At 41.8% G+C, this 26,931-nt stretch overlaps 6 protein-coding genes across 8 annotated transcripts; 3 read left to right on the forward strand and 3 right to left on the reverse strand.

Moving 5' to 3' along the window:
* Positions 1-98: 98 nt before the first annotated feature.
* Positions 99-2,764, forward strand: LOC116918845 (isocitrate dehydrogenase [NADP] cytoplasmic). Its single transcript, XM_032924632.2, has 10 exons — positions 99-257; positions 807-909; positions 973-1,103; positions 1,166-1,326; positions 1,399-1,550; positions 1,622-1,750; positions 1,804-1,961; positions 2,094-2,228; positions 2,299-2,461; positions 2,536-2,764. The coding sequence occupies exons 1-10, from the start codon at positions 242-244 to the stop codon at positions 2,612-2,614; spliced, it is 1,227 nt and encodes a 408-aa protein (XP_032780523.1). The 5' UTR covers positions 99-241; the 3' UTR covers positions 2,615-2,764.
* A 400-nt stretch (positions 2,765-3,164) lies between these two features.
* Positions 3,165-6,520, forward strand: LOC116918844 (phenylalanine--tRNA ligase alpha subunit). Of its 2 annotated transcripts, none has more exons than XM_032924630.2 (11): positions 3,165-3,486; positions 3,671-3,808; positions 3,863-4,104; positions 4,205-4,426; positions 4,489-4,604; positions 4,673-4,854; positions 4,916-5,054; positions 5,115-5,242; positions 5,317-5,411; positions 5,482-5,583; positions 5,709-6,520. In XM_032924630.2, exons 1-11 carry the CDS (start codon positions 3,346-3,348, stop codon positions 6,454-6,456), a joined length of 2,253 nt encoding a protein of 750 aa, XP_032780521.1. In that variant the 5' UTR covers positions 3,165-3,345; the 3' UTR covers positions 6,457-6,520. The 2 variants fall into 2 exon arrangements, with proteins under 2 accessions (XP_032780521.1, XP_032780522.1); XM_032924631.2 differs by having other exon boundaries at positions 5,482-5,608; positions 5,709-5,815.
* Positions 6,521-6,565: 45 nt separating this feature from the next.
* LOC116918846 (protein YIPF1) lies at positions 6,566-9,722 on the reverse strand. Its single transcript, XM_032924633.2, has 7 exons — positions 9,439-9,722; positions 9,332-9,371; positions 9,113-9,210; positions 7,738-7,933; positions 7,554-7,667; positions 7,239-7,402; positions 6,566-7,167 (listed from the first exon to the last, which is right to left on the reverse strand). Exons 1-7 carry the CDS (start codon positions 9,448-9,450, stop codon positions 6,595-6,597), a joined length of 1,197 nt encoding a protein of 398 aa, XP_032780524.1. The 5' UTR covers positions 9,451-9,722; the 3' UTR covers positions 6,566-6,594.
* Positions 9,723-12,557: 2,835 nt separating this feature from the next.
* Positions 12,558-14,283, forward strand: LOC116933522 (protein ALP1-like). 2 transcript variants are annotated; one of them, XR_006644441.1, is made up of 6 exons: positions 12,558-13,001; positions 13,076-13,217; positions 13,276-13,404; positions 13,488-13,540; positions 13,605-13,792; positions 13,975-14,166. XR_006644441.1 is itself a non-coding variant. In XM_045171315.1 (5 exons), exons 1-5 carry the CDS (start codon positions 12,744-12,746, stop codon positions 14,281-14,283), a joined length of 1,143 nt encoding a protein of 380 aa, XP_045027250.1. In that variant the 5' UTR covers positions 12,558-12,743. The 2 variants fall into 2 exon arrangements, 1 of the variants encoding a protein (XP_045027250.1); XM_045171315.1 differs by having other exon boundaries at positions 13,488-13,792; positions 13,975-14,283.
* Positions 14,284-14,331: 48 nt separating this feature from the next.
* Positions 14,332-15,952, reverse strand: LOC116919309. Its single transcript, XM_045171314.1, has 5 exons — positions 15,745-15,952; positions 15,516-15,680; positions 15,045-15,329; positions 14,787-14,980; positions 14,332-14,724 (listed from the first exon to the last, which is right to left on the reverse strand). Exons 1-5 carry the CDS (start codon positions 15,857-15,859, stop codon positions 14,332-14,334), a joined length of 1,152 nt encoding a protein of 383 aa, XP_045027249.1. The 5' UTR covers positions 15,860-15,952.
* Positions 15,953-24,705: 8,753 nt separating this feature from the next.
* On the reverse strand, positions 24,706-26,518 carry LOC116919308. The gene is made up of 4 exons (XM_032925287.1): positions 26,169-26,518; positions 25,697-26,123; positions 25,295-25,576; positions 24,706-25,149 (listed from the first exon to the last, which is right to left on the reverse strand). Exons 1-4 carry the CDS (start codon positions 26,516-26,518, stop codon positions 24,706-24,708), a joined length of 1,503 nt encoding a protein of 500 aa, XP_032781178.1.
* Between the last annotated feature and the right edge of the window lie 413 nt (positions 26,519-26,931).

Raw genomic sequence — 26,931 nt, forward strand, 5'->3', positions numbered from 1 at the left:
TCACAAAATAATAAAGATGTAATACAAAAGATAGATGGCGTTGAACAGCGGCCTAGATTCGTGGCCCATTTTGACGTCAGCGTTTAGAAAAAGGGTGTCAACTCAATGTGGGCAGACTGACTGGTTAAGGCCAAGGCCTTCCTCATAAGCTTGAAACAGGTCGCTTTCCAGTTCTCTGTTGTCATTGATCGTGAGAAGCTGTCGTTTTTCTTGCTTCTTAGGCCAAACGTTGTCTGTCAAAATGGCAAAAATAAGTGGTAAGTTGGCTGTTTCAGATATAATGTAGTCCGTTGGTTTCTTTTCACCTATAATTTAATAAGCTGACTTTGAAATTGGATATTGACTTTACTTCTGCCTCCCATTGCTTTTTGTTTCTAACTGGAAACAATCAGTGGAAAACATTTATTTATGCTTCTATCAGTTATCTTAAGTAGGATTTCCACCTGTAAACAACATCCTTTAAATCAGGTTATGTTAAACAAAATCTTGTCAGCTTGTAATGATTTCTTGTTTCACCAAGTGATAGCCTACATAGTCGTCGTTAAACTCAGCTCAAGCCGCGCTTAGCCAAATAACATTTTTCAGACCGGATTGTAGTAACTAGTAAGCAACAGCGAGTTTTCACAAAATCATAAAGAGTTGCTAAGGGCTTAGTTGTCTGTATTAGGAAAAAATTTAGAGCACTACTTAGCATTTTATTATCGACATATTTTCGAAGTATCACATAAGGCCATAACTGTATCTTCTATTTCCTTATTCTTGTATTTTTTAAATGATAACTGACATTAACATATGATTTGAAATAGCCGGGCCAGTTGTTGATATTCTCGGCGATGAGATGACACGTGTGATTTGGGATATCATAAAAGACAAGTTGATTCTGCCATTTTTGGATATTGAACTCCACACGTAACTAAATTGCAAATTTTAAAAGAAAGCACTTGGAAAATTCTCGATTGAATACTCTGACAGGTTTGATCTTGGCATGGAAAATCGAGATGCCACCGATGACCAGGTTACAATTGGTTGCGCCGAAGCCATTAAGAAATATAATGTTGGAATAAAGTGTGCGACCATTACACCTGATGAGAAGCGAGTGGAAGGTATAGCACGTTTTGAGTAGAATCAGTTTTTAGAGGCTTGCTAAAATTGTTTCCTATGGTAGAATTCCATCTGAAGAAGATGTGGAAATCTCCTAACGGCACGTTGAGAAACATCCTTGGCGGAACTGTTTTTAGGGAGCCTATTATTTGCAAGAACATTCCTCGTTTAGTAACAGGATGGACCGCTCCCATTATTATTGGCCGTCACGCTCATGCTGATCAAGTACGTAATTTCCCCTAAATACTTAAGATAGAATACCCTAGATTCAGATTGGTAATCTAGTTTGCTTGACAGTACAGAGCTACCGATTTTCTCATTCCTGGAGCAGGCCAGTTGGAAATTAAGTGGACAGCTGCTGATGGCTCAACGAGCATAGTGCACACTGTTAATGACTTTGTGGGTGCCGGAGTTGCCATCGGAATGTATAATACTGATGATTCAATTAGGTAAAAATTTTGAGCGTGGTAGATTATAATTTCCATGGAAGCAACAGGTAAACTTTGTTGCGTCATTTTAGGGATTTTGCACATTCTTCTTTGCAATACGCTCTACAGCGAGAATATCCGCTATATCTTAGTACGAAAAATACCATCTTGAAGAAGTACGATGGCCGATTTAAAGACATATTCCAAGAGATCTACGATAAGTAAGGCTCTGTAGATTTAGCAAAAGCTCGTTTTAAAAGTGTTCTTTTTTTAGAGAATATAAGCCGTTGTATGAAGCAAAGAAGATCTGGTACGAGCATCGCCTAATTGATGACATGGTTGCTTATGCTATGAAATCAGAAGGTGGTTTCGTCTGGGCCTGCAAAAACTACGATGGCGATGTTCAGTCTGACTCCGTTGCTCAAGGATACGGTAAAGTTGTTGAGACATTTTAATAATAATAATAATTTTTTTTTTAAATTTTACTAATATTATTAAGATTTTTTTGTGTTTATATTTTTTTTTATTTTTTTTTATATTTTTTTTATTTTACCGGTTTTATAGGATCTCTGGGAATGATGACTTCCGTTCTCGTGTGTCCGGATGGCAAGACAGTTGAGGCTGAAGCTGCTCATGGTACGGTGACCCGTCATTACCGCATGCATCAACAAGGGAAAGAAACCTCTACTAATCCAATTGGTTTGTGCTGTGTTGTGTAAATTTTTTTATTGAAGTAAAATAATTGTTTACTATTATTTGACATAAACAGCTTCCATATTTGCTTGGACGCGGGGACTTGAACATCGCGCAAAATTGGACAACAATGAGCCTTTGAAACGGTTCTGTAGCGCATTAGAAAGTGTGTGCGTCGAGACAATTGAAGCAGGCTTCATGACCAAAGATTTGGCCATTTGCATCAAAGGAATGAATGGGTAAACTAAACATTTAAGGTTATTTATTAGCCAACGCGAGGAAAACGAAATGATTCCTTATCCGTTTCTTTTAGCGTAACCCGAGGTGACTATCTGAATACCTTCGAGTTCATGGATAAATTGTCTGAGAATCTAAAGATAAAGCTGGCGTGACCATCACCGGCGCAAAACGGTGAAGTTGTTACGATCAGCAAACTTTGAATTGGAAATTTTTATCAGTTTTGTTTACAAATCATTTATCTGTCGATAGTTATCGAACATGTTTGGGTATGGAATGTTTCAAATAAACGCGTTATCATGGTGCACGTCATTAACACCATTTACTGTGTTTCATACATAGCAAATGATCACCAATGCCACTTACGGCGATCTGCAATCGAAGACAGCGTATTAAAGAATGCTATTTACCATTCGGTAATTGCCTTTGACCCTTGAAATACGAGGATGCCGCTATTCTGGTCAGCGTCCTGGTTTTAGAAAGCCAAGGAAATGCGCATTCGCGCCCACACGAAAATTGTCTCCAGAATAGATTCGAAATAAATCATCGTTCTATACATGTCGTACGTATATGATCGCCAATTTTTTTTTTTTTTTTAAGGTAAGTTAATTAAGATAAATCAAATTTGGCACAAGGCACAAGAAACGACGAGGGCCGAGCTACCCGCCAACTGCCGAGCGGGCAGCAGCAGCCAGCAGGGCAGCAGCCCAGCAAGAAAAGTGAACGGTGCGAAATTGCGAGTGTACTGCCACCTCCTGTAGCTTCACATTACTCAGTAAAAATACACGTGTAACATTACGTTATAAGTCACTTTCGTGTTTCGTCAGTAGTTTTGCGTCAAGTTCGGGAAATTGCCTTCCTTGAAGACCATCGGCTTGAAGCGACAATGGCTATTGCTCATGGGGAGAAAATTTTGAAATACTTAGAAGAAAATGGGAAAGCAAATTCATTGAGATTATCAGAACTATGGAACGAGGATCATCAAAAGATAGTGGGAACGGTGAAAAGTCTACTCTGTCTTGGAGATGTAAGAATATGTATTTTACTAATCTATTAATCTTTTTGTGGTTCATTTGTCTAATCAGGACCTGTAGTATAACCTGTATGTTGTGTTACAGGTTTGTAACTAATTGATTGTGTTATGATTGATTGATTATGTTCAACCTGGCCTAAGTGAGTTTAGTAATCCTTTGTGTACATTTTGCCATCAGGTAATTGAAGCAGAACTGCATAGTACTGTGAAGTGGGATCTTACTGAGGAAGGAAAACAAGTGACCACACATGGTAGTCATGAGGCCCAAGTTTACAATGCCATTCCACCTTCTGGAAGTACACAAACAGAAATTATGGTATCCCAGTTCAAAGTAATAATTTTAAAAGTTTTTAAACATGATTTTATGTAGACACAAGCTTCCATACTGAATGCTGGTTTCACAAAAGATATGGCCAAAGTTGGTTTCAGTAAAGCGATGTCTCTTGGTTGGATCGCTGTTGACAAAAGTTCTGGAGCTCCGAAGTTTATTCAGAAAGTTAGTTCCATTCAAGATGTGGTTCAGGAACATCTTAAAGAACTTGCTTCTGGAAAAAATATGCTTACCAATGAACTGCGAACAGAGTACAAAAAGCGTAAACTCATTCAAGAAATGTCAGTTTCTCTGCACATATAACTTTATCATCAGTTTTACTAATTTGAAAAACATGCATCTATATATTATACATGTTATGTATGTTATTATTTTCATTAGAATTGTGAAGAGCTATGAGATGAAACCTGGTTCATCTTTCAGCACAAGTGTCACCAAACAGGAGACTGATCTTACACCTGAGATGATAACTTCAGGCTCCTGGAAAACAAAGGAGTTTAAAGCGTACAATTTGAATGCACTCGGCACTCCAGTACCACGCGGACACTTACATCCTCTGATGAAAGTACGAGCTGAATTTCGACAAATATTTTTGGAAATGGGGTATGCTTCTATGAAAAATGTGAGAGGCATTAAACCAACGTGGTCTTAATTTTTGCAAATAGTTTTACAGAGATGCCCACCAATAATTATGTCGAAAGCTCGTTTTGGAATTTTGATGCACTGTTTCAACCCCAACAACATCCAGCCCGCGATGCCCATGATACCTTCTTTCTTGCTGGTACTTACCGAATTTTGCTTTCTTTCGTGTTTATTTAATCTTATTTTAGAGTTATTTGGTTCATATAGATCCAGCAACAGCTTCCGATATCCCTACCGATTATATGGAACGTGTGAAAAATGTGCACAGCCATGGAGGTTATGGTAGTCAAGGTTATGGCTATGATTGGAAGGTAGAAGAGGCAAAAAAAAATCTACTCCGGACTCATACAACCGCCGTGAGTGCCAGAATGCTTTACGCCCTGGCTCAGGTTTAACAAAATCTTCTTTATTGACTGTTTCCTTTTCTATAAAACCATCTCTGCTACTCAGGGCGGTTTCAAACCAGCAAAATATTTCAGCATTGACCGTGTATTCCGTAACGAAACACTTGACGCGACACATTTAGCTGAATTCCACCAAATTGAGGGAGTCATTGCAGACTACGGCCTAACACTAGGGAATTTAATAGGTATGAAGAAAACAAATTGAAATTTTGATTAGCACCTCATCTAATACTTCTAAACATAAGGAGTGCTGTATGAATTCTTTCGCAAATTGGGAATTGAAAAACTGCGATTCAAACCTGCATACAATCCGTACACTGAACCCAGTATGGAGATTTTTAGTTACCATCCTGGCCTTAAGAAGTGGGTCGAAGTAAGTCAAATTCATTTTGCTGGGTCACCAACAATTTTAAGTCATAAATAAACTTGCATATTATGCATATTTAGATCGGAAATTCTGGTATATTTCGACCAGAGATGTTGCTGCCGATGGGACTTCCTGAAGACGTCTCTGTCCTCGCATGGGGCCTTAGTTTAGAAAGGTATACACATTATTTTTTCGTTAACCAAATGGATTACATCATACTTAAATTTATCGATATTTACATTCAGGCCCACGATGATTAAGTATGGCTACGATAATATTCGAGACTTGGTGGGACCTAAAGTCAATATGCAGATGGTGGCAGACAACCCATTATGCCGATTGGACAAGTAACTTGCATCCACCATGTCATATGTTTGTTGACTATTTTTATTTTGACGACCATATAATTTCATTTTGCTTGTCGGACGACGCGTTGAAAGCATCCTGTTTCACAGATTTATTTGTTTTTCAGACACCGCGGTACTGAAATCAAAGAGCCAGACTATCTACAAGAATTGGACATTCGTATGGATTCCATTTTGACCCGACTTCGTGGAATTGAAAATGAAGTGAGCAAGTTAAAAAAGAAGGACAAAGGTAGTCCAGAAAAATTGACTCTCGTCATCGAAGCTGATCCGAATTATCCGCCACTGTCAGTTCAAACTTTAATCCGAATCCTGATGGCTAGCAGAAATGCTCCAGTTTCAGTGACCATTCACCAGCATTCATCTCTCAAAAAGGCTTGCTCTGCTGATTTGATGCAATGGGCTAAATCGACGATATCAAATGTTAGCCGAGTTGACAATTTGTTCAATCTTACCTGGATATGGAAGCCCGTAGGACCTCGTCCAGTCGCAAAAGTAGTTAATCATTATAACGGAGATATTTGCGGTGAAACTGCTGTAGCTCGTCTTTTGGCCCGTATTCTTGAATCCTGGACCGATTGTGCATTCTATGAAAACTATGATTTAAACACTACTGCAGAGATCGATGATTGGTTGGATATGTGGGAAAATTGTATTCAATCTGGCGACCCCAATTTCGTCGTGTTGATAAACCATATTTATAACCGATTGAATTGTTCCGATGGACGTAAATGGCTAACTGGCGTCCTTCCTGGAACGAAATCCCTCGCAGATGTTTTCCTGTCCACCGTGCTGGGTCACAAATTAAACAGTGATCGGGCGAAAGAATGGCTGTCGCGATGTAACTCATTTTGATTCTGTCCTATCAATGGTTTCAGTGCCGGCGTCTATGTGACAATACAAATACGTTGCAAATGTGCTGGTTTATCATGAATGGAATTTAATTAAATGAACAAGTTTCGCGAAATTTTTTAACAATTATAATTCAATTAGTTAAACGCCGATTGTGCTTCCATCTCCATATGACGACTTAGTAATAATTTTAGGTATTTCACTGTGTCCTATCGCGTCCTTGGACACGGAATAACTAGCAGTTACCGCCACACGTTCTGGCACCAGAGTTAGTTTTTCCCCTTCAATACCCGTCACCAAAGGGGCGGCTGAAAGATGAACAAGTGTTCTAGTAGTCTTTGGATCAGTTGTTTCTACATTAGTACTGCCGGACGGCGAGTTCTTTTCAATCTCGCGAATGAAACTCAGTGGTTGCAATTCCGTGACTTTGTCAAATGCTAAACTGTCAACGGCCCTTAAATGACCACGAGATGTTCCATCGTTATTGCCGGAAACAACCACTACGTGGTCTGTGTAGCGAAAAAAGTAGAGCTGTAGTCCTGCAGCTAATAGAAAATGGAATGCCAAGATCGCAGAAAGAATAATTACGGCCACTCCTCTCTTTGTAGCACTTAGTGGTGGCCACAGAGACAAAACCAAAACTGAACCGGAAAGTGCTGCTCCAAGGATCACCAACGTCCACTGAAGGATTGGGAATGGAATAGTCAACAACACCTAAACAAGGCAAAGAAATATCTTTCAGTGAAGATTACAAATTTTTTTTTTGTAATTTAAATGTAACACACGGATATTGGGATGTAAATGGCTAAAGAATAGCCGTAAAGAGATACAATCTCAATAAAACCGAGCGGGGTTTGGTCGCCTTCCTTCCTGCGCCACCAGAGGAGAAGCCACAAGACTAACGGTAAGAGCAGAGCGTAGCTGAAGATTGTGGATGCAGAAATAGAAACTGATTAAGGAAAAATATTGCGTCAAAAAATGAAATTCCATGACATACTTGAACTATACTATGCCTCCAACTTCGTCATCAGTCTTAAGCCTTATTATCTAATCCGTCTTCTTTTGATTTACTTAGACATACCGAGCTTTGAAATTCTTACCTTTTCGGAAATCGTACCTCCAGTGTTGGCCTTCTCCTCCAGAATGCAAATAATCGGCAATATTTCCCATAATAGCTACGCAGAAGACCAGAGTAACACAAATCCACAGCGGACCTAGAAAATACAAAGATGATATACATCGTACGTGAAAGATTAACAAAAGCTATGCTACTTGTAGCCATACCGTAAAGATCGGGTGAGGGTCGGATGTAATGCGTAAGTGTGTCTCGCGACGGCCGGGGTATGAAAGACCACACCAACCGTTCTTTAACCTGTGGTGTGTCTACGTCAAAGTACCGCTGGTAGTAGGCAAATGTTAACATAGATGGAGCGTTTTCTTGAGAGGTGAGAGCCATTGGCGTTTGATTTTGAGATTGATCCTGCGACATTTCACGTAAGTAATTTAGTTACATAGACTATAATAGATGTGCCACAGAAAATGTTGTCCTTAGGAGCAATTCAATTTATTGGGTGAAAAATGCACATACATGTTCGGTAAACTAAACAGGTCCAAGGCCTTTAAAAACTTGGAAACGGTGATTGATCGTCGGTAAGGTATGCAATCGTGCCTCTGTAACCAAACCACCCCCTCGACAATTTTCAATAAAAAATACAGTTTTTACGCGCGAATGTAGTAGAGCCATGCAACACATTATACAAGGCTCGTGCGTTAGATAAACTTCGCAATCTGTGCACAAGTAGGAGTTGGTATTTGGATCCACGGCATCGTCCATAGTATTCAATTCACTGGTCAATGGTAAAGCTCCACCCCCTTGACTACGCGCTACAAGATCAACAGCTACGATTACAGCGTGGTGAAGAGGATTCAGAGTCTTCCGTATGGATGTTGCAGCAACAACGGCGTTCGTGGCTGGGTTTACCACTACCACGCCCATGGATGGACCTTCACAGGCACTACTGAACGGGGTCTCTCGTCTACTTTCGTAAATTATTTTATCAGTCAATTGGGTTTTACAATTTTTTTGCCACATGAATATGTTTTCTGGTAGCTGACTGATAGCTAGGCTTAATTGCATCCATCTGAACTTAATTTCAAGTTGTTGAATACTGAACCAACAACCACTGAGCAGCTTTTCAATAGTTTTTTCTTCATGAAAGTTGCATGGCCACTGTTTAGTTACTGCATTATACTGAGCACGAGTTAGAGGAAGATGTTTGGCTACTTCTACTACCTCCCAGTTTTCACACATATCCAAGCCTTCTAGCTGCAACCCTTGACTAACCAGTTTTTGTTTATATTTCATAGCAGAATCTTCCACTAAACCAATAATTATTTTTAATTCTCCTTCATTATTTTTTACTCTCTTCAAGTGATGTAAAACAGGTGGAATCTCACTGAGACTTTTAACTAAAACTTGAGTGGCCTTTTTGTCAATAATTTTAGCTACCCACACTTTGACTACAGGCAATGTCTCCATCAATTCTGAGCTTAAAATGGCACTCGGATGTTGGATGGATTTACGACTCTTCTTGACCACAGGGACCTATTTATCATTTCCTAAATAACAGCTGATAACATTTAACAGAAAAATTTTTACCTCATCAATGTCAACATGAGATGAGGGATAGTCAGTAAAGTTGTGTGTTTGCTCGTATGGTGGCGGTTTTCCTCCAGATGTATTTCCCATTCCAAAATCTACAGTGTTTAATAAAATAATTTATTATTGTTGATGACATTAGCCACGAAGCAAGCAGAGTAAACGCTAATTTTCAATACGACTTAACCTACAATGGAAACACTAGTAAAAGATATTTACCTTGGAACTGTAGCAGAGCTTCAGCATCATTTGCTTTATTCTGTAGTAACAAAAGGGAAAAATGTCAATATATCACCATTAATTTCGCTTAACGTGACGAAACTTACGGTAAAATCCATTTCCAACTGCCACGTAGTGACTATTCAACTTCTTCCAATGCACTGCATGCAATTGCTTATGTCAGAATACTTGCTTGCGTGTTGCGTTGTCGGCTGCATTGAACACAGTCTTATTAGTTAACACACGAACACAAACTCCCAGTCCCAACCAAGGCCTACTTAATGCTTAAGGCCTGTAAACTCGAATACCTCCTATGCGTCCCCTAGTAAGAGCCAATCAGACAAAAAAACAAGGATTACGACGACACCATCTGGCGCTCGCAATTATAGCCTCGTTAAAAAACACCCCCAAAAAACTTAAAACACTTGTTATAGTTACATCACGATATAATAGGAAAGGTACACTCTCGCGCTATCAACATGGTCTCCGTGGTGGACTCCGACCCTTCGGTGGGATCGCGTGCCAAGCTTTTCCCTACTTGACGAGTGTCGCCGCCGAACGGTCAGTGCCGCCGAATGGTTGGTGTCGCCGCCGAACGGTTGGTGTCGCCGCCGAACGGTCAGTGCCGCCGAACGGTCGGTGCCGCCGAATGGTCGGTGTCGCCGCCGAACGGTATTCGGTTGTCACAATATTCAAAAATAGTTTGTGTATTTATGAATAATATATATTTTTTGCACATGTGCCTTTGCTCAGAGACGTTCAATTGCGTTGTCGTGTGTTGTGTATGTGTATTGTGTGACCCTATCGCATAGATTGTTATTGATGGTGTTGTTTTTGTTATAGTTGCTTGCTTTTGCTTTTTTTTTTGCCACCAAAGAAAAAATTAGCTTCCCCACACTAAAATGCCGCCGCCAGAACTCCATTACCAACTAGGATAGAGCTAAAGAGCTAATTCAAGCCCAAATATTGAAGAAACTTTGAATACCATAGAGCTTCTACTCAGTACCCCCTAACGTACAAAGAAAAATATTGTATGATCAATTGCCTTGCTGTACTTTTATTACTCACTGAAATAAAGTAGCTTTTTCTAAATAATCAGATGCATAATTAATTTATTTCGAACCAAAATGCGTTTTGTCTGGATGTAAAATCCAGAAGGTTGCGAGTTGCTATTTCTTTTTCTTTTATTTAGATTTCCCACCAAAAAAAGATGGCCACCAACTGCTGGAAGCTGATTGGGTGCCATGTAATTCGATAATTTTATGCTAAAAAAATGGGATACAATTGAATTGAATGCATTATTAGATGCACTGATCAACACAGATTCTGAAAATCATAATCGTTGTGGGAAATAGTTCAGATAAATGCCCCAACGAGCTTACCAAAATTTCGTTGTTGTGACACACTTCCCCTCCCCCCAAATTTTAAGTAAAATTTAAAAAATTAATTGCGACGCTATTACAGATCTAAAACCAATAAATCTTATATAAATGAAAAGATCTTGATGAGATCTTTCGAATTCTATAAAATTTAAGAAAAAAAGTCAGAAAACAAAAAAGTTTAGAACAAGATCACACTTTTTCGTTTTTTCGAGTCACCGCAGTACCCGTCCTAAGCGAGAAAACGAAAAAGTAGCTAACTTTGTTTGAAATTTTTGGTTCTTTTTTTTTTCTTTTAATTTAACAGAACTCGATAGGGATCGTCAACAGCTATTTATTTTCATAAAACTTATTAGTTTTAGTTGTATAATTTTGTCGCAATGGATTTTTTCTATTCTTTCACAATTCATTCACGCAATGCCCCAAAAATCTGCTTAGATTTATACTTATAGATATATAATAATAATTTCATTAAATATAAAGCAATAGTAAATTTTGCATAAATAAGCAGAGAAAAGAACCCCAGAAAGTATTACAGTTCAACAATTGTATTGTGCTTTTTCATCATATACACATCATCAAGTAGGCTTTTGTTGCTCGGACTATTCCTCATCAGCTGACGAGCCTAACTGATTTTCATCCTCATCTGAAGAACTGGAGGAGCTATAGATATGATCTTCGTCTTCTAAATTTTTAAAGTAAAAGAGAGATTTGTTAATATTTTCCTTTAAATAAGCCGACTCACGCGAAAAAAGCAAGTAGATCCTGCAGTTAATTCAATAGTGCCCTTGTGTTCACAGTTCGCACAATGAGAGGGTACAGTCAATGGAACTGGAACGGCTATAAGAGGAAGAAAAATAAAATATTATCTTTCATTACATATATCTACTTGTATATGATTCATTTAACTACCTTTTTCTTCAACAGGTCCAGCTGAATTAACACATTCGGACGGTAGAAGAGGCCTGGACGAAAGCTTTTCAAAAAGCTCTCGGTAATGAAAAGGTCTTTTCGAATGGAAAACCCAGTCACATTCCGGACACAGAATGTTGCGGCAAGTGTTGCATCGCACAGCAAGATTGGTAATTGATATATGACAAGAACTGCATATTTCTGATTTGGAGAGTGCTAAATTACGAATAAAAGCTTTCAGGTATGTGTCTCTGTTGGCATCCCATCCAGCATCAACATTTTCTCTTCTCTTCGACCAACTTTGATCAGATGGCACTATCTCTTTATGTGATTGAGTTTCAAAATAAGTGTTTTCGATGTGTGCTTCTTCATGAATTTTTTCAACTCGCAATCTTAGTATGCCCAGAGGTTCTAGAATGAAAACATTTTTGTGTACGAAGGAAACATAAGCTTAGCATTAATCCACTTACCTCTTGCTTCCTTAGATGTTTTTATCCCATGTTCTTCATTATTACAATCAACAGAGTTGGTATTTTCAGAATCTGAAATACAGTACAGTGAGTTTCAAGTTGCTTTTTTAAATACTTTTGTACCTTGGTTTTGGTTCGTGTTTTTTTTTTTCACTTTCTTTGGCTTTGGTTTACTGGGCAATTTTCTTGAACAACCTGGTTGTGGGAACAATCTGTCCTTTTTAAACAGACCATATCCTTTGGCACTAACAAATAATAAAATCACTAAGAAATAAGACCCATGAAACACCAAACACATTTGTTTTGACATATCCTTATTTCACTCCACTGACCGTTCGGCGGCGACACTCGTCAGATAGGGCAAAACTTGGCACGCGATCCCACCGAAGGGTCGGAGTCCACCACGGAGACCATGGTCGTATCAAGTAGCTGAGACCTCAGCTTGTCTCAGCTGGTCTCAGTGAAAATTTCGACTTGATGGTTAGGATCACATTGTCTCAAGCAGACTCCTGAAGCCTTTCCTCACTTTTCTTTTTTTGTTTACAATTTGGTTACTACGTGGCGTGCAGGCGTAAAAAATCTTGGCTTCAGTAAAAAAGTGTCAAAAAGTGAATAATTATATAGTTGTAAAAAAGTTACTGACGTATTGAAATGGCAAATCGTGAACAAGACATTAACGTGATTGTATTAAGTGTTGTGCAACACCTGATTCAGCAGGATGGGGAAGAAGACGAAACCATTATTCAAGAATTAGTTCGACCGTTTTTTGCTGCTTATGGAAATATGGAATCAAGTAGGGAAGGTCCAAGAGAGTTCTCAGGAGTTCAAGAATACATTGAGAGAACTGTTACTGGATATTCGGACCCCTATTTCAAAAAACATTTCAGGATGTCCAGGCAAAGCTTCGAGGTATGATTACTAGTGAGATACGACTTGCTTATTTGGTGTAACCTAAATGTTATATTCTTTCTATATTTATTCAGCATTTAGCCCGCATGATGGCAATATATTTAAATAGCAATGATTCTGGAGTGCCGGTTCAAACCAAACTGCTACTGACTTTGTGGACTTTGGCAAATGTTGAGTCTTTTAGAGGAATAGGAGATAGGTTTGGAATGTATATGGGTTTGTATTTATAAAATGGATACTATTGCGTTCAAATCTAAAGTAAACTATGTTATAGGAAACGTCCACTACATCTTTTTGTGTACTACCAGAGCATTCCGGCTCAATTCAATCAAATTCATCAAATGGCCAACCAGGGCCGAATATAGATCTATAACGCTGCAATTTAGTTTTCCCTACGCCATTGGTAAAAAAAATTTACCAGTTTCCGTTAAGACACAAAACCTAATTAGTTATTGCATTTCATTTACGTGCACTCAAATAATTTAGGCAGTGTCGACAGTACCTTCATAAGGATTCGGCAACCACTCAAGCAGTGCAATGTATATACAAATCGGAAAAAGTTTTGCGCCGTTACGCTTCAAGCTGTATCTAAACCAAATTTAGAGTTCATCGATGTATCCACTGGATATCCATCATCGATGCATGATGCATCTGTTTTTGCTCACAGCCAACTGGGTCGCAATTTGTCTATATTGCTAGAGGGTACCCCGTTCGTGCTACTAGGAGACTCTGCCTACGGTTTGACCACTACACTAATGAAGCCGTATCCAGATAATGGGCGGCTTGATGAGGTATGGATTAAACACTGTTCTTCATTGGTATGTAGAACTGCATTGCAGCATGAAACATTTCAATTGGTGCTCATGTTCATGGTTATGTAAGTATGACCACGCTAATGATGCGCAATAATAAAATTTTTGTATATCACATTTAAAGAAAATTAATAATATTTTACTTCAATCTTGCGTTTCAGACTGAGAAGAACTTCAACCGGGTATTGTCCCAAAACCGGTCTGCCGTGGAACGATCATTTTCCCTTTTAAAAAACAAATGGAGGCGTCTACGATATTTGGACATGCTTTTGTTAAATCGCATTCCGGATGTCATATTAACTGCATGCTGCCTTCATAATTATATAATACAAAGGGGAGATGTACAACCAGAAGACCAGTACCGAGAAGATGATGAGGAAAACGACGAGGAAGAAGAAGAAAGGGATAATGATAATAGCACGACAGCAGGTAAGCAAAAAAGAAATAGAATAAAGTATTTGCTGATGTAATTTTATTACATTTCTGAATCAAATTGTAATACAATATGACACAAACACTTACTTTTCTGCTATTTTCTCAATAGCCGATGTCAAACGATCAAATATTGCATTTTTTTGGGCTTGCCCAGACACCATTTCTTTCAGCACTTCAACTCTTTCCTTCTCGATAACAAGTATATCCGCCTTCCAGTCAATTTTTTTTCGAGCAGAGTTATCCACATGCGGTGGTAGCTTTTCCTTGCCCCCTCCATCATTAACCTCGGCAACGTGAAGCAATTTGATTGTTGCGTCTTCCCCGAATATTTCATTCATACGATCCGTCCATCGCCATGCTTTCGAATCGGCACCAGGCCTCCTCATCAACCGCCACGTACGCTTCAGATTATAAATTTTCTTTGAAAGCTGGGCTGGAGTTCTGCCAAGAGCCACAAGTCCCTCAGCTTTAGTCATCTGGGAAAATATCAGCAAATTGCAATATTAAATGTTTTTTTTGTTAATTTTATATCTCATACCTTTTGCCATATTTTTAGCTTTTTGGAGTATGGCTGATCCAATTGTGGCTTGAATTGCTGAAATGTGTCAAGCAATAGGGCAGTTTGGCGAACTGACCACTTAACCGTCGTCTCCTCTGAATCCGATTCGTCCGCCTCATCTTCCTGCACCATCGGATCGTCGTTGATGTGAACGTCGTCGTGATCTGATAATTCTAAAATATGTATTGCAATTTAGTACAATGTATGCTCAAAATATAACTTCAACATTACACTTACCATAAATGGAATGCTCCGCTTCAGCGGTTTGACGTTGGCTGGGAACCTGAAACGTAATTTTTTTTTTTTTAACGGTAGGGGTTGGTTTTGTCGTCGCTTTTCTCTTTGAACCCCTGGCCTTTGCAATGTCACCACGGGTAGGACCCGCATTTTTTGGCAATACCCTTATCATAGCGCCATCGACGACTACCCGCGATGCGCAATGGCTCCGCGAAGGCACCTCGATAATGGAACGGCCTGGCAGAGGGGCACCGATTGCTTCTTCATCGGGCATATTTTCTCCTTCTACATTTGTAAAAATAAAACATTAAATACATCTAACATATAACATTAAATACCATAAAAAGAAATAAAGAATGGTTGTTAATTATAATTAATATATTAAACTTTTACATCACGAATGATAATGCTACTTACAATCAACAATGTAGAATTGTATAATTTTAGAATTTAATTATGCATATAACTTACGAGACTCATTATCACTCCTTCTAAATGTCTCTTCCTGCTGCTTTTCCATTTCCTTCTCTTTTTCCTCTTCTATCTTTTTCTTCTCTTCAATCAACTGTTTCTCAGCTTTTTGTTTCAAAAAATGTTGATGGGCTTTGCCGATCATTTCTGCCCTATATTCGGGTTCTACCACACAAGACGCGATTTGTAGCACGTGTTTTAATAAACTTTAATATCAATTTGCACCTACCTGCTTCAAATTTTTGCTTGGTGTCTTGGGTCACTCGCAAATGACAAACACCGCCACACGGAAAAGTAAATTTTATTACACTAGAGCCATATTGCGAATGGATATTCTGCGACATTTTTCGTCGTGTCTCAGCAGGATAGCCATGCGGTAAAGAACTAAAATGAATCTAACTTTTTTCTCTCGCTAACAAATTTCAACCCCTTCCCCTTTTTTTGTAATACCTTTTTCTAACTTCACGCGATTTTCATATCGATTCCTAAGCACACAAACCATTAACGTAATTTATTGTTCACTATCTATATAGTTCTATATTGTGATTTACACGGGCGTTTTTATATAAAGTTTGTTAGAATTAATATTACATGCATGCATAATTTATTTTATAGTCATTTTATTGTCATAGCTATCTATTCCATTACATTGTTATTCTTGTAGAATTCCCATATATTAAAGCAAGCTAGCAATGCAGCATTTGGTACTGTTCGTCTGCTTCTACATAGAGGCGTCTGCTACTTCCAAATTCTCAGCTTGGATCAGTAGAAATTACTGATCCGAGCTGAGAATCTCAGCTACTTGATACGACCCATGTTGCGCGCTATCCCAGTCTCTTGGAAGAAACGGAGGGTGTTCAGTAAAGGGTCCCAAGATTCCCCGCCAGGTTCGCTAGTATAGGAGGCCCCTCGCCTCTCGGGGGTATAGTAAAAATTGGGGTTTTTCGTTCGTTATCTATAAAATTACTAATCAATGTGTCCAGAAATTGATTTCACTTAAGCCTAAATTAATTCCCTATCCTTAAATACCTAATTCATCTAGATTAAGCAATTATTTATATGTTAAATTTGTGATTGAAATTCACAATTTTTTGAAATTTGCGCCTTTCGCAACATTGCCAATTTCATTATAATAAACACGTTTGTCTTCTCTCTAGTGCAGCAACTTTTACACCTTTGTTACACCTTTGTTAACAATGGATATATTTAATAAATATTGACGAATTCTATTTGTAATGAATTCTGCACTAGAGAGAAGACAAACATAAGATAAGATCAGAAGAACTAGTCTTTATCTTTATCTTTCTCATTTTTAATTTGTAAAAAGTATAGTTGTTATATGGGAAAAAGGATCATTTTGAAATATTGGATCACCCCCGACATGTGCTGCATTCGTTGTCCCTACCCGCGGCTATGCCGTCGGGAAACTTGGTTGTAACTTGGGTCCCTTTCTCACCATTCGACCCTCTCCCATACCCGACGGCATAGCCTCGGGTAGGGACAACGAATGCAGCACATGTCTGGGGTGATCCAATATTTCAAAATTATCCTTTTTCCCATATAACAACTATACTTTTTACAAATTAAAAAAAAAATTAACCTCGTACGAGCAATCTTAGTATTTTAAAAAAATTCACGCGCGAGACACCGTTAGGCCTATCCCGCGCGGGTTAAAACGCCGTTTTTGGACCGAGGTGATCCAATACCTGGCGTGGGTACTGTATATTATTCGGCATTTAATAATATTCGAAGAAAGTATACTTATGATAGGATTTTAATTTCAAATAATAAAAAACTACTTTAAACTTAATAAATCATGCTGAAGTTTAAAATTTAAAACATTTTTAGCATAAATCGTTTAATTGCAATTTATACACTTCTGGTTTAACCTAAGTTCGACATCATCTTGACTTCTTAAAAATCCTGTTGGTGATTTGTTATCGGAAAAAAATCAAGTGTTTTACAACGATTCGATTGTATTGTTCGAAAATGATAATTAGTATATCTGTCGATTGGCACAGTGAAAAAATATTCGACTGTGGTGCGGGAGACCCGAGTTCCAATTCAGATATAGCCTGATGTATTTTAAAGATTAGAGGTCCATACATGTCATATTTATAGCCAAATGAAAGCCCGTTCGGATATGCTTAGAATGTCCAACGGCGCTGTTGAGGGCGGTCAAAACCAAAAAAAATTAAATCCATAGAACATCCATATCGGATGTCGGGCTGTCCGGCGGATATAAAAAAGATGTACTCAACATCCGACTTCGACATCTGTCGGACATCCGACGGACTGCATTGTGTTATGTGGGGTTGTTGGAAAAAAAGGGGGCGAGATTGCACGACTAACTTGCGATGGGGAGAAATAGAGGGGCACACGTAAAGAAAGAAATACGTACACCGTGATTCAGTCATACGTTGGGATTTTATTTAGATGAGCCTGAACGAACAATTAGTAGAACCTTCTTGATAGTTATCAAGAATCTTTTCGTGGCTTGTCGTCGTGAACGAGAACAACATCCTTTTCCTTGATGACTGTCGGATGATTCTTTCTCGTTGCTTGATGGTACTCGCAAAGAGCAGGGAGAAAGGAAGCGAGAAAACATTTTTTGAATTGTTGAAGCAGAGTTTGATGGCGGGCGACGGCTTTCTTCAGGTCATCTGGTTTGTCGTCGTAGGATGCATAAAATTTTTCCTCGTTTGTTTCCTCGTTGTAAGGTAGTGTGTTTAGCCAGCGGCCATACATCAGGTGAGCTGAAGTGAGGGATTCTTCGTCGCCGACGCTGCTCGACGGACTTTCAAGAGGGCGATCGTTTAGTACTACTTCGGCGTCGGCGACGGTTGCTCTAAATGCACTGAGAGTAGGTTTATGCGACCGAAAATTTTCGAAAGAGCACCTTTAGTCATGCCGATCAATCTTTCCCAAAAGCCACCGTACCAAGGTGCCCTTTGGGAATGAATTGCCACTCGATTTAACACAGCGCTTATGGGGGAAAAGCTCGTGTTCTTAATCGATGAACAAGTGCGTAGGGGCGTGGGGGTTGCTCCTACAAAAAAGTCAAGTGTGAATGATTTGAAGATCTATTCTTTTGATCAGCAAAAAAGAAAGGAAAATCTCTAGCTGTTGATGCAACCGTTAGTTTCACTCCTCCGTGCATCATCAAAGCGTGGTGAGCTGCTATGATGAGGGTGGAGAAAGTAGATTTCTTTGGGAGCAGAATAGGGTGTTTTGCGTCTTTCTTCAGTTGAGAGTTGGAGAGACGGCCGTTGCAGCGTAACAGTCCGTCTTGACCGATGAAAAGATCCAGTTGAGAAACGAGAGCTGGACGTTTTACGATCGGATTCTCACAGTAGTTGAATTCTTTATTAAAGTATGACTTTTGAGTCGTCAGAAGCCATACTGTTGTAGTCTCAAGTGCGAGTAAACGACTCACTGTATTGGGAATCTGCATGTAAGGGGTCTGCTGCGATCGTGTGACCTCTAGTGGTCAGATCCACAACATCTCCCTCTTCTTAGTTACAACATTTTCATTTGCATACCCATAGCGCACAGATAATACACATATTCAATTTGACACACTCTTGAGTTAGAATCAGACCACTTGCAGACAGGGCAAACAATAATACTAGAGCATTGAATGGGAAACAAACTAGGATTTTAAATAAGGACGACCGGAACGGGTGGATCCTGTCGAGGGAGTACCATCGGCGGGCGGGGCAATTGGCTGCAGTGCAAACTGCGGCAAAGCGGGCGACATCTTGGGCGGTCGTCCACGACGACTAGGTGTTCTTGTGGGAGCCGGCGGCAGTGGAAGCGGCTCTGCGGATGGCGGCACTTGTGGAACGGCTGGTCTACGAGGAACCACGGGGCGGTCTGGTCCATATACAGGGGTTTGCCACGCTAACTGTGGAAGCATAGGGCGGGTGGCAACCGGAGGAGCTGCCGGAGTTACGGTTAACGCTGCTTTGTCGACGTTAATGTCACGGCGCATGCGACGGAACACACGGCCATCAGTCAATCGAACGACGTAGGATTCCGGCGCGGTGCAGACAGTCTCAACTAGCACAGGGCGCCATAAACCGGTGACGAGTACTCTGACGCGTTGTCCAACCGTCAGGACCAAGCCACGAACATCAGGGCGTCCTCCATGCTGAAAACAGGTCGTTGCCTGCCGATGCTGCAATTGCTTGAGAACAAAGGGTGCTGGGATGAACTGTGGAGTGAGTCGACTCTGGATGAATGGAAGCTTGCCACGCAGGTGACGGCCCTGTAACAAGACTGACGGGGCAGGAAGATCCGATGAGACAGGAGTGGGTCGAATGGCCGCCAATGCTTCATAAAGGGTCTTACCTGCCATATTTCCGGTGCGCCAAAATCGCAGAATAGGCGCTCTAGTTCAGCGATTACAGATGATGACTGAAAGGAGCGAAGGCGGGAACACGACGGCCATTTTCTGTACGCATCAACCACTAGTAAGTAGTTAATTCCCGCGTTAGTGAATATATCGCCGGACACGTACTGAAACGCGTGAGATGGTAACTGCACCGGGTGAGGTGGCTGCGACGGGTTGCGATGACGGTGCCTCTGACAAATGTCGCAACTGGCCACCATATTCCGAATGTGGTCATCGCATCCTGGCCAGAACACAGCCGACTTGGCTCTCAAGATGCATTTAATTTCTCCAAAGTGAAGCCCCTCCAAGACCTCAAGACGAAGCGAGACCGGAACCACTAATCTGTTTTGGTAGAGAAGAAGACCATCAACGGCAGTAAGGAAGTGACGCACGTTCCAGAACTGTTTTGCTGCCACCGGGCAGCGGGACTTGTGTTCCGGCCATGCCTTGGCCAGGAGCTCTTTTACAAGAAGAAGGGTTGGATCAGCATTTGTTGCAGCCGCAAATTTCTCTCGTACTGAGACCTTCGGAATAATGAAGTCAAGGACCGCACGCACCTGCTCTTCACAGCCCTGGGTGACGTCATCGTTGAATAGGGTGGGTGAGGGTGCCCGGCTGAGCGTGTCAGCAATAAACAGCTCCTTTCCTGGCTTGTAGATAAGCTTGAAATCGAATTGCTGTAGTTGGAGGCGCATCCGCTGAATCCTGGGTGAACACAGCGCTATGGGCTTGTCCAGGAGGCCCACCAGCGGTTTATGATCCGTCTCGACCACGACAGTTTGTCCATAAACGTATTGTTTGAAGCGCAGAAGGCCAAACTGGACTGCCAGGAGCTCTTTTTCAATCTGAAAGTATCTTTTTTGTGTCAACGTGAGAGACGTAGAGGAGTAAGCAACGGGCTGTCCGCTCTGCAGCAACACCGCTCCAATTCCAACAGGAGACGCATCGACCGACACCACCACGGGCTGTGAGTGATCAAAGAGACGCAAAACAGTTAGTGAGGTTAGGGCTCTTTTTAACGCAAAAAAGGCCAACTTTTGAGGTTCTTCCCAGACCCACGCAGCATCAGCTTTTAACAAATCACGAAGAGTTCTTGTGAGTCCTGCTAGGTCCCGACAGAACTTGTCCAGGTAGGTGACCAATTTCGAGTATGGCGCTGACTTTGTTAGGATCCGCCTTTAAGGTTCCTTGTCTGATGACGTGTCCCAGCCATGGGAGCTCCTGGAGGAAGAATCGACATTTCTTCAATTGAAGTTTTAAGTTATGAAGACGGCAACGTAGAAATACCAGTTTGAGATTCTCTTGTAGCTCTTATTGCGTTTCTCCGGTGACGAGAAAGTCATCAAAGTAAATGAAGACACCTGGTAGATCCCCGAACAGATCAATCATGGCTTGAAGATACACTTCTGGTGCCGACTTTAAACCAAAAGGAAGACGAAGGTATTGGTAACGGCCGCGCGGTGTTGCCATGGTGCAGAGATATGATGCTGCAGTAGACAAAGGAATTTTATAGAATCCCGAAGCATCATCAAGGCTGCAAAAGTGTCGGGCCTTACTGATTTTTGCGAAGAGTTGTTCAATGGTGGGCACCGAGAAGTGTTGCCGCTGAATAGCTTTGTTTAACTCTGAGGGGTCCAAGCAAATGCGTACGTCCCCGTCAGGCTTGCCTACCACCATCATCCGGCTGACCCAGTCAGTGGGCTCTTGAACAGGTGCGATTATGCCATCAGCCATCATTTCATCCAATTTTTTGAAAACACGATCCTCTAAGTGGAACGGAAGGCGGCCTGCTGCACATATTACTGGGTCAACATGGTTAGGGCCAGATAATAACTTGATATCGTGTTCAATTGGTAGTTTACCTAGTCCCGTAAACACGTCCTTGAACTCTGTCACTACTGGAGGAAGTGGGGTAGCGGCAGGCGAATGAATGGCATCCACCCGACGGATGAGATTCAGCTTGTCACAAGACGGTAGGCCAAGGATTGGTGGCTGGCCGGGTTCATCAACAACCACAAAATCTACAATGAATGTGGCGCCCCGATGTGAGAGTTTAGCTGCATACAGTCCGAGTACTTTAAGGGGACCATCCTTGGCACCATATCTACGAACAATAGGCCCTGGGCGAAGCCGTTGGCGTTGTTTCGGCATGCGGTTGAAGAACTCGAGCGGAAGTATGTTGCAGGTAGCGCCAGAGTCGAGCTTGAAGTTGATGTCGACGCCATCTAGTGATAGTTGTTGGTACCACTCAGCCCCGCTGCTGGACGACCGCAATGCGTGATTAACAAAATAATCATCCTCCACAGACCTTGGGAGGGCCATTGCTGTGTCACCACTTTCAACGTCACCAACCCACTGGTATTCACCCTCTAAAGCATACACTCTGCCCGGGGGCGCATGTGGTAACTGTTGTGTAGTTCGTGGCGGCCTCTGACGGTGAGGATTTGGGCAGCAACTAACAACATGGCCGAGTACTCCACAACTATGACAGCGAACATTTCCAACGCGACACAAATTTTTCTTGTGGTGTCTATTGCACTTATTGCAACGCTCCTGCTGAGCGTTCGAGGGGGGCTGGGGTTGAGAAGGGCCTGGAGCCGCTGATGTTGGCTGCTGGGTACTTGAAGGCTGGCGGTAACCAGCTGGCTGTTGGGCTTTAGGTCAAAATTTCGAACCGAATGGGCTGACTCTGTGACTGACGGCGTGTTGATTAGGTTCAGCTGAGCTTTGGACACCTCACACGCGCGTATTATGTCACACGCCTTAGCGAGTTGTAAATCGTTTTCGCAGAGAAGCTTTTCTCTGATGAGCGGATCCGCCACCCCCAATACAAGTTGTTCACGCAACACTGACTCAACGCCGGCACCAGCAGTATAGCCACACGACTTCACGAGGCTCCTCAGATCAATTAGCCACGTGTCAAGAGTTTCACCAGGAAGTTGATGACGACGCAAGAATTTGAAACGCTAAATGACCTCACTACGTCTGGGCTCGAAATGGTCTTGAAACTTGTCCAACATTGGCTTTATCTTCTTGGCATTTCCACTGGTGCAAAGAAAAAAGTGTCATAGATTTTGAGGCCTTCACTACCGAGGAGAGTAATCAGCATACCCACATGCATTTCTTCATCAACCTCTTCCTCATCGCCATTACGTGTAGCAATGAGGTACCATTCGAATTGTCTACGCCAGACACCCCACTGAGACGCCAAATCACTGGCTGTGAAGGAAAATGGTTCAGGGGCCCTGAGAGATGACGACATCTTAAATTGGCAGGGACAAATAAAAGGATGCACAAGATAAGTTCGGATACGCGAGTGTTCAGAACACAGTCTAGAAAAACCACATGTGAGACTGTGCAGAACACAGCACTTTTGACATCATGTTGTAGTCTCAAGTGCGAGTAGACGACTTACTGTATTGGGACTCTGCATGTAAGGGGTCTGCTGCAATGGTGTGACCTCTAGTGGTCAGATCCACAACACATACTTTTTCCGGTTCTTGCAGTTCAGGAACAGTGATGTGACCTAATTTCCAGCTGGCTCGAGATTTGTCCTTCAGCTTGATATTTCCGATGAATCGTCGAATAATTGCGGTAACTCTGATGAGATAAGAGAACTCGTATCGCGAAACGTCTAGAATTTTCTCGATACCTCCGTCGTCGGAGGAAGATAGACTGGAAGCTGTTGTACTAGTGATGACAGACAGATGAAACACTGCTGCTGGTTCACAATTTCCCTCCCACGACGGCCAGTCGCTTCTCTTTGGAAGCCACTGAGGTCCGGTTAGCCAGATGTCAGAAGAGAGAAACTGACGGAGAGTAGAGCCACGAGATGGGAGATCCGCCGGATTGAAATCGGTGGGACAGTAGTTCCATGAAGCATTAGTCTCCCGGGTGAAACTGCGGATGGTCTCAACTCGGTTGGGAGCAAATAGACACTTGATTTTTCCCATTTTTTGGATCCAGTAGAGCACAATCTGGCTATCTGACCACAGATAGCAGTTTGGCTTGAGGCCTAGGGGAGAGAGAGCACTGAGAATAGATGACGCGACCCGGGTTCCGATGACAGCTGCCATCAACTCGGTTTGCGGAATGGTTAGTAACTTCTTCTCTGTTTTCAGCGGGACGACGCGAGACTTGGAGAACACGAAAGAGGAGGAGTCATCATTGCAAAAATATGCGACGACCCCGTAGGCAAATTGGCTCGCATCAACAAAAACATGAAGATCTTTGATTTCTCCAGTCTTGAAGTAAGAGCGATTGAAGGAAGTTTTTGAATCTTCGATTGAAGCTGCGATCCCTTTTCATCTTTCTATCAGCTCTAATGGGATCGTCCCAATCCAGCTTGAGTTTCCAAATTTCCTGGATGAGCATCCTTGCTGGAATGGTGAGAGGAGTAATGAAGCCAAGAGGGTCGTAGGTAGCTGAGATGCCACGCAACACTTCCCGTTTAGAAGTCTGTGGATGTGAAAAGTGGGAGAGCTTAACACTGGGAAGGTGAAGACGATCCTCTTCACGCTCCCAGTCGAGGCCATACGCTCCCAGTCGAGGCCAAGAACTTTAGTAACTTGAGATTGGTCGTCAACTCCATCACTTTTTGCTTTCGCGGTGAGTTGAGCATCGTTTGACCCCCACGATTTAAGATTAACACCGGCACTTTTTAACACATTGTTGGCTTCAGAAAAATAAGTCACGGCCTCTTCGGATGATCCACAGCCTGAGATGAGGTTGTCGACATAAATATTTTGATTTATGTCGACAGCTAGTAGAGATGGACTATCTTGACGATGCTTTTTAATCACTGAAAGGAGGATGAAGGGCGAGCTGCTGGCACCAAACGGGATCACGCGGAAGCGAAACAACTCGAAATCTGAATTTCGAGTCGTATGGGTCCTTCAGCCAAAGGAACCGCATGAAGTCTCGATCCTGTTCGTGTAGACCAACTTGATGAAACGCCTTTTCAATATCGGCTGTCAAGCCAATTGGGTGAACGCGGAAGCGGAGGAGAATGGCCGACATGTCGTTCTGTAGTGGAGGGCCAATCTCGAGGCAGTCGTTCAATCTTACTCCAGCTGGAGTTTTGCAAGAACAATCGTAGACTATACGAAGGGGTGTAGTCGCCGATTCTTTGAACACTCCGAAGTGAGGAATGTAGTGAGATAGCTTGCTGATTTCGCTGGACGGAACCTTCTCGATGAAGCCTCGGTCCAGTTGTTCTTGGATGATTTTGCTGTAGAGCTTGAGTCCATTTGGGTTTTTTTGAGGCTAGTCAGTTGACGGTCTCTCTCGTCCTCTTTTGGCAAGTTTGAAGGTTGGACGAGAGAGATGGATGACTCTCACTCCAAGGGAGCTTCGCGACGTATTTTCCACCATGAAACTCAACCGAATTCTCTTGATAGAACGCGGTTGTTTTAGTCGATTCCAGATCCGGCTGGATTCCAAGGGTTTCAAGGTCACAGAATTTAGTGTCATCGAATGCTTCTTCCACCGAGATATGAAGACCAAGAGTTTTCTGCTCGATTTTTTCACCTGAGTAGTGGAGTTGTCCAGAGATGAGGTAGTCGATTTTAGAATCAACTGCCGTTGGGCCAGATCCGCGAATGACCTGATCACCGATGATATTCCAATAGGTGTCTGCACTTACTAGAATGTCTACCTCAAATGTCTATTTTTTGGACACTGGGTGTGCTAGCTTCAGCCTTTTCAGATGGGGAAGAGACAACAACTCGGCTCGATGTGGATCGGAAAGAGGGTCCACGATGTGAGGAATGACGATCGCTTGTACGACGATGGGAGATCCATGACGATCGATGATAGAGAATTGCACAACGTCGTAGTGTTCGGCAACTCCATGGTTCGAAGTAAAACTGAAAAGAATGAGGCTCTCACGTCTGAGAGTTGGTAGATTCAGCAATTTTGCAAGCTTTGAAGTGATGAATGTGGGTTGAGCCCCTTTGTCAAACAAAATGTTGCCATCAAGTTTAACGAATTGTGACTGTACTTTGGCAACTGCTGTTTCAAAAAATACGAAAGAGTTTTGTTCTCCAACGTCTGTTATCGATAACACCACTGACGTTGGGGGAGACCAAGAGAGTATAGTAGCATCGGTAACTCTTGAGGGGTCGGCTTTGTGCAGACTGGTGTGATGAGCCCGGTTACATTCACGACAGCCAAATTTGGATGGGCAATCGGCTGATGCCTGATGGCTCTTTCTTAAACAATTAAAACAGAGCTTTTTTACTTTTGCGATCTCGTACCGTTCTCCCACAGTTTTTTCTGTATCGCAGTCGGTGGGCCAATGATGTCCGGTGCAGAAGGGACAATAGAGTTTTTGTTGGGGAAACTCCTTCGTCGACGGCTTTGCTCCCATGAGCATGACGTTGAGCTTTTTGGGAGGCTTTAGCGCCGATGAGTGGAAAATTGAGCTCTCACTGTCTTCGAGAATTTCAATTTCTTTGAGCAGACTCTTCCGAAGGGTGTCGAGATCCCACTCAGGGGCGTCACTTTGTCGTGCCAGGTTACGACGCAGATCAGCTGAGAGTTTGTCGAGGAGGATGCAGACGAGCAAATCGCCATATGAGTGGTGGTTGGCATTAGAAAATAGCATTATATTGTCTTTTTGCTTAAGAATGGAAGTCTTTGTATGCAGTTAATTAGCACATAATTGTAAAGAATTGAATTACGATACATTGACAGGTTTCGAGTAGGCATGAACATCAGTGCGCGATTTGTTCAATTTAAGATTTCTTAAACGTTTGGACTTGAAGTGAAAACGAATTTGTAGGTATTCTATAGTAAAAAAAGGCAGCATATCCAGATGCTTTTCACAAAACGGTCCTACTAGCATTGCTCAGATCTCATAAGGACGTTCATTGCACCAACCTACGTCCGTCGTCTTTCGAGACGGTTTGGATGTTCCATGGACGTAAAATTTTGAACGTCCTTGGTATCATCCTAACGAACGCCCAGATGTAGTTCCGCGGGCACAAAAATTGGCCTTGGGTAGTCCGGTTCAATTTA

This window comes from Daphnia magna, linkage group LG3, assembly GCF_020631705.1.
Source record: "Daphnia magna isolate NIES linkage group LG3, ASM2063170v1.1, whole genome shotgun sequence".
In the NCBI taxonomy this organism is placed as follows: domain Eukaryota; kingdom Metazoa; phylum Arthropoda; class Branchiopoda; order Diplostraca; family Daphniidae; genus Daphnia; species Daphnia magna.

What these genes read in the sequence shown, in the direction of transcription:
- LOC116918845 (XM_032924632.2), top strand. An exon ending in AATACTGATGATTCAATTAG is followed by an intron (nt 1,551 to 1,621) that starts GTAAAAATTTTG and finishes GCGTCATTTTAG; the next exon opens with GGATTTTGCACATTCTTCTT. An exon ending in TGCATCAAAGGAATGAATGG is followed by an intron (nt 2,462 to 2,535) that starts GTAAACTAAACA and finishes CGTTTCTTTTAG; the next exon opens with CGTAACCCGAGGTGACTATC.
- LOC116918846 (XM_032924633.2), bottom strand. An exon ending in AGCTCTGCTACAGTTCCAAG is followed by an intron (nt 9,211 to 9,331) that starts GTAAATATCTTT and finishes TAAACACTGTAG; the next exon opens with ATTTTGGAATGGGAAATACA. An exon ending in GAGGTACGATTTCCGAAAAG is followed by an intron (nt 7,403 to 7,553) that starts GTAAGAATTTCA and finishes TTCCTTAATCAG; the next exon opens with TTTCTATTTCTGCATCCACA.
- LOC116919308 (XM_032925287.1), bottom strand. Translation starts at nt 26,518, where the DNA reads ATGCTATTTTCTAATGCCAACCACCACTCATATGGCGATTTGCTCGTC. An exon ending in GAAAAAACTGTGGGAGAACG is followed by an intron (nt 26,124 to 26,168) that starts GTACGAGATCGC and finishes TAATTGTTTAAG; the next exon opens with AAAGAGCCATCAGGCATCAG. An exon ending in CGTTCTATCAAGAGAATTCG is followed by an intron (nt 25,150 to 25,294) that starts GTTGAGTTTCAT and finishes AATGGACTCAAG; the next exon opens with CTCTACAGCAAAATCATCCA.
- LOC116933522 (XM_045171315.1), top strand. Translation starts at nt 12,744, where the DNA reads ATGGCAAATCGTGAACAAGACATTAACGTGATTGTATTAAGTGTTGTG. An exon ending in TAGTTTTCCCTACGCCATTG is followed by an intron (nt 13,405 to 13,487) that starts GTAAAAAAAATT and finishes CAAATAATTTAG; the next exon opens with GCAGTGTCGACAGTACCTTC. An exon ending in ATAATGGGCGGCTTGATGAG is followed by an intron (nt 13,793 to 13,974) that starts GTATGGATTAAA and finishes CTTGCGTTTCAG; the next exon opens with ACTGAGAAGAACTTCAACCG.
- LOC116919309 (XM_045171314.1), bottom strand. Translation starts at nt 15,859, where the DNA reads ATGTCGCAGAATATCCATTCGCAATATGGCTCTAGTGTAATAAAATTT. An exon ending in AAGGAGTGATAATGAGTCTC is followed by an intron (nt 15,330 to 15,515) that starts GTAAGTTATATG and finishes TTACAAATGTAG; the next exon opens with AAGGAGAAAATATGCCCGAT. An exon ending in AGCGGAGCATTCCATTTATG is followed by an intron (nt 14,981 to 15,044) that starts GTAAGTGTAATG and finishes TACATATTTTAG; the next exon opens with AATTATCAGATCACGACGAC.
- LOC116918844 (XM_032924630.2), top strand. Translation starts at nt 3,346, where the DNA reads ATGGCTATTGCTCATGGGGAGAAAATTTTGAAATACTTAGAAGAAAAT. An exon ending in GTCTACTCTGTCTTGGAGAT is followed by an intron (nt 3,487 to 3,670) that starts GTAAGAATATGT and finishes TTTTGCCATCAG; the next exon opens with GTAATTGAAGCAGAACTGCA. An exon ending in GCCTTAAGAAGTGGGTCGAA is followed by an intron (nt 5,243 to 5,316) that starts GTAAGTCAAATT and finishes ATGCATATTTAG; the next exon opens with ATCGGAAATTCTGGTATATT.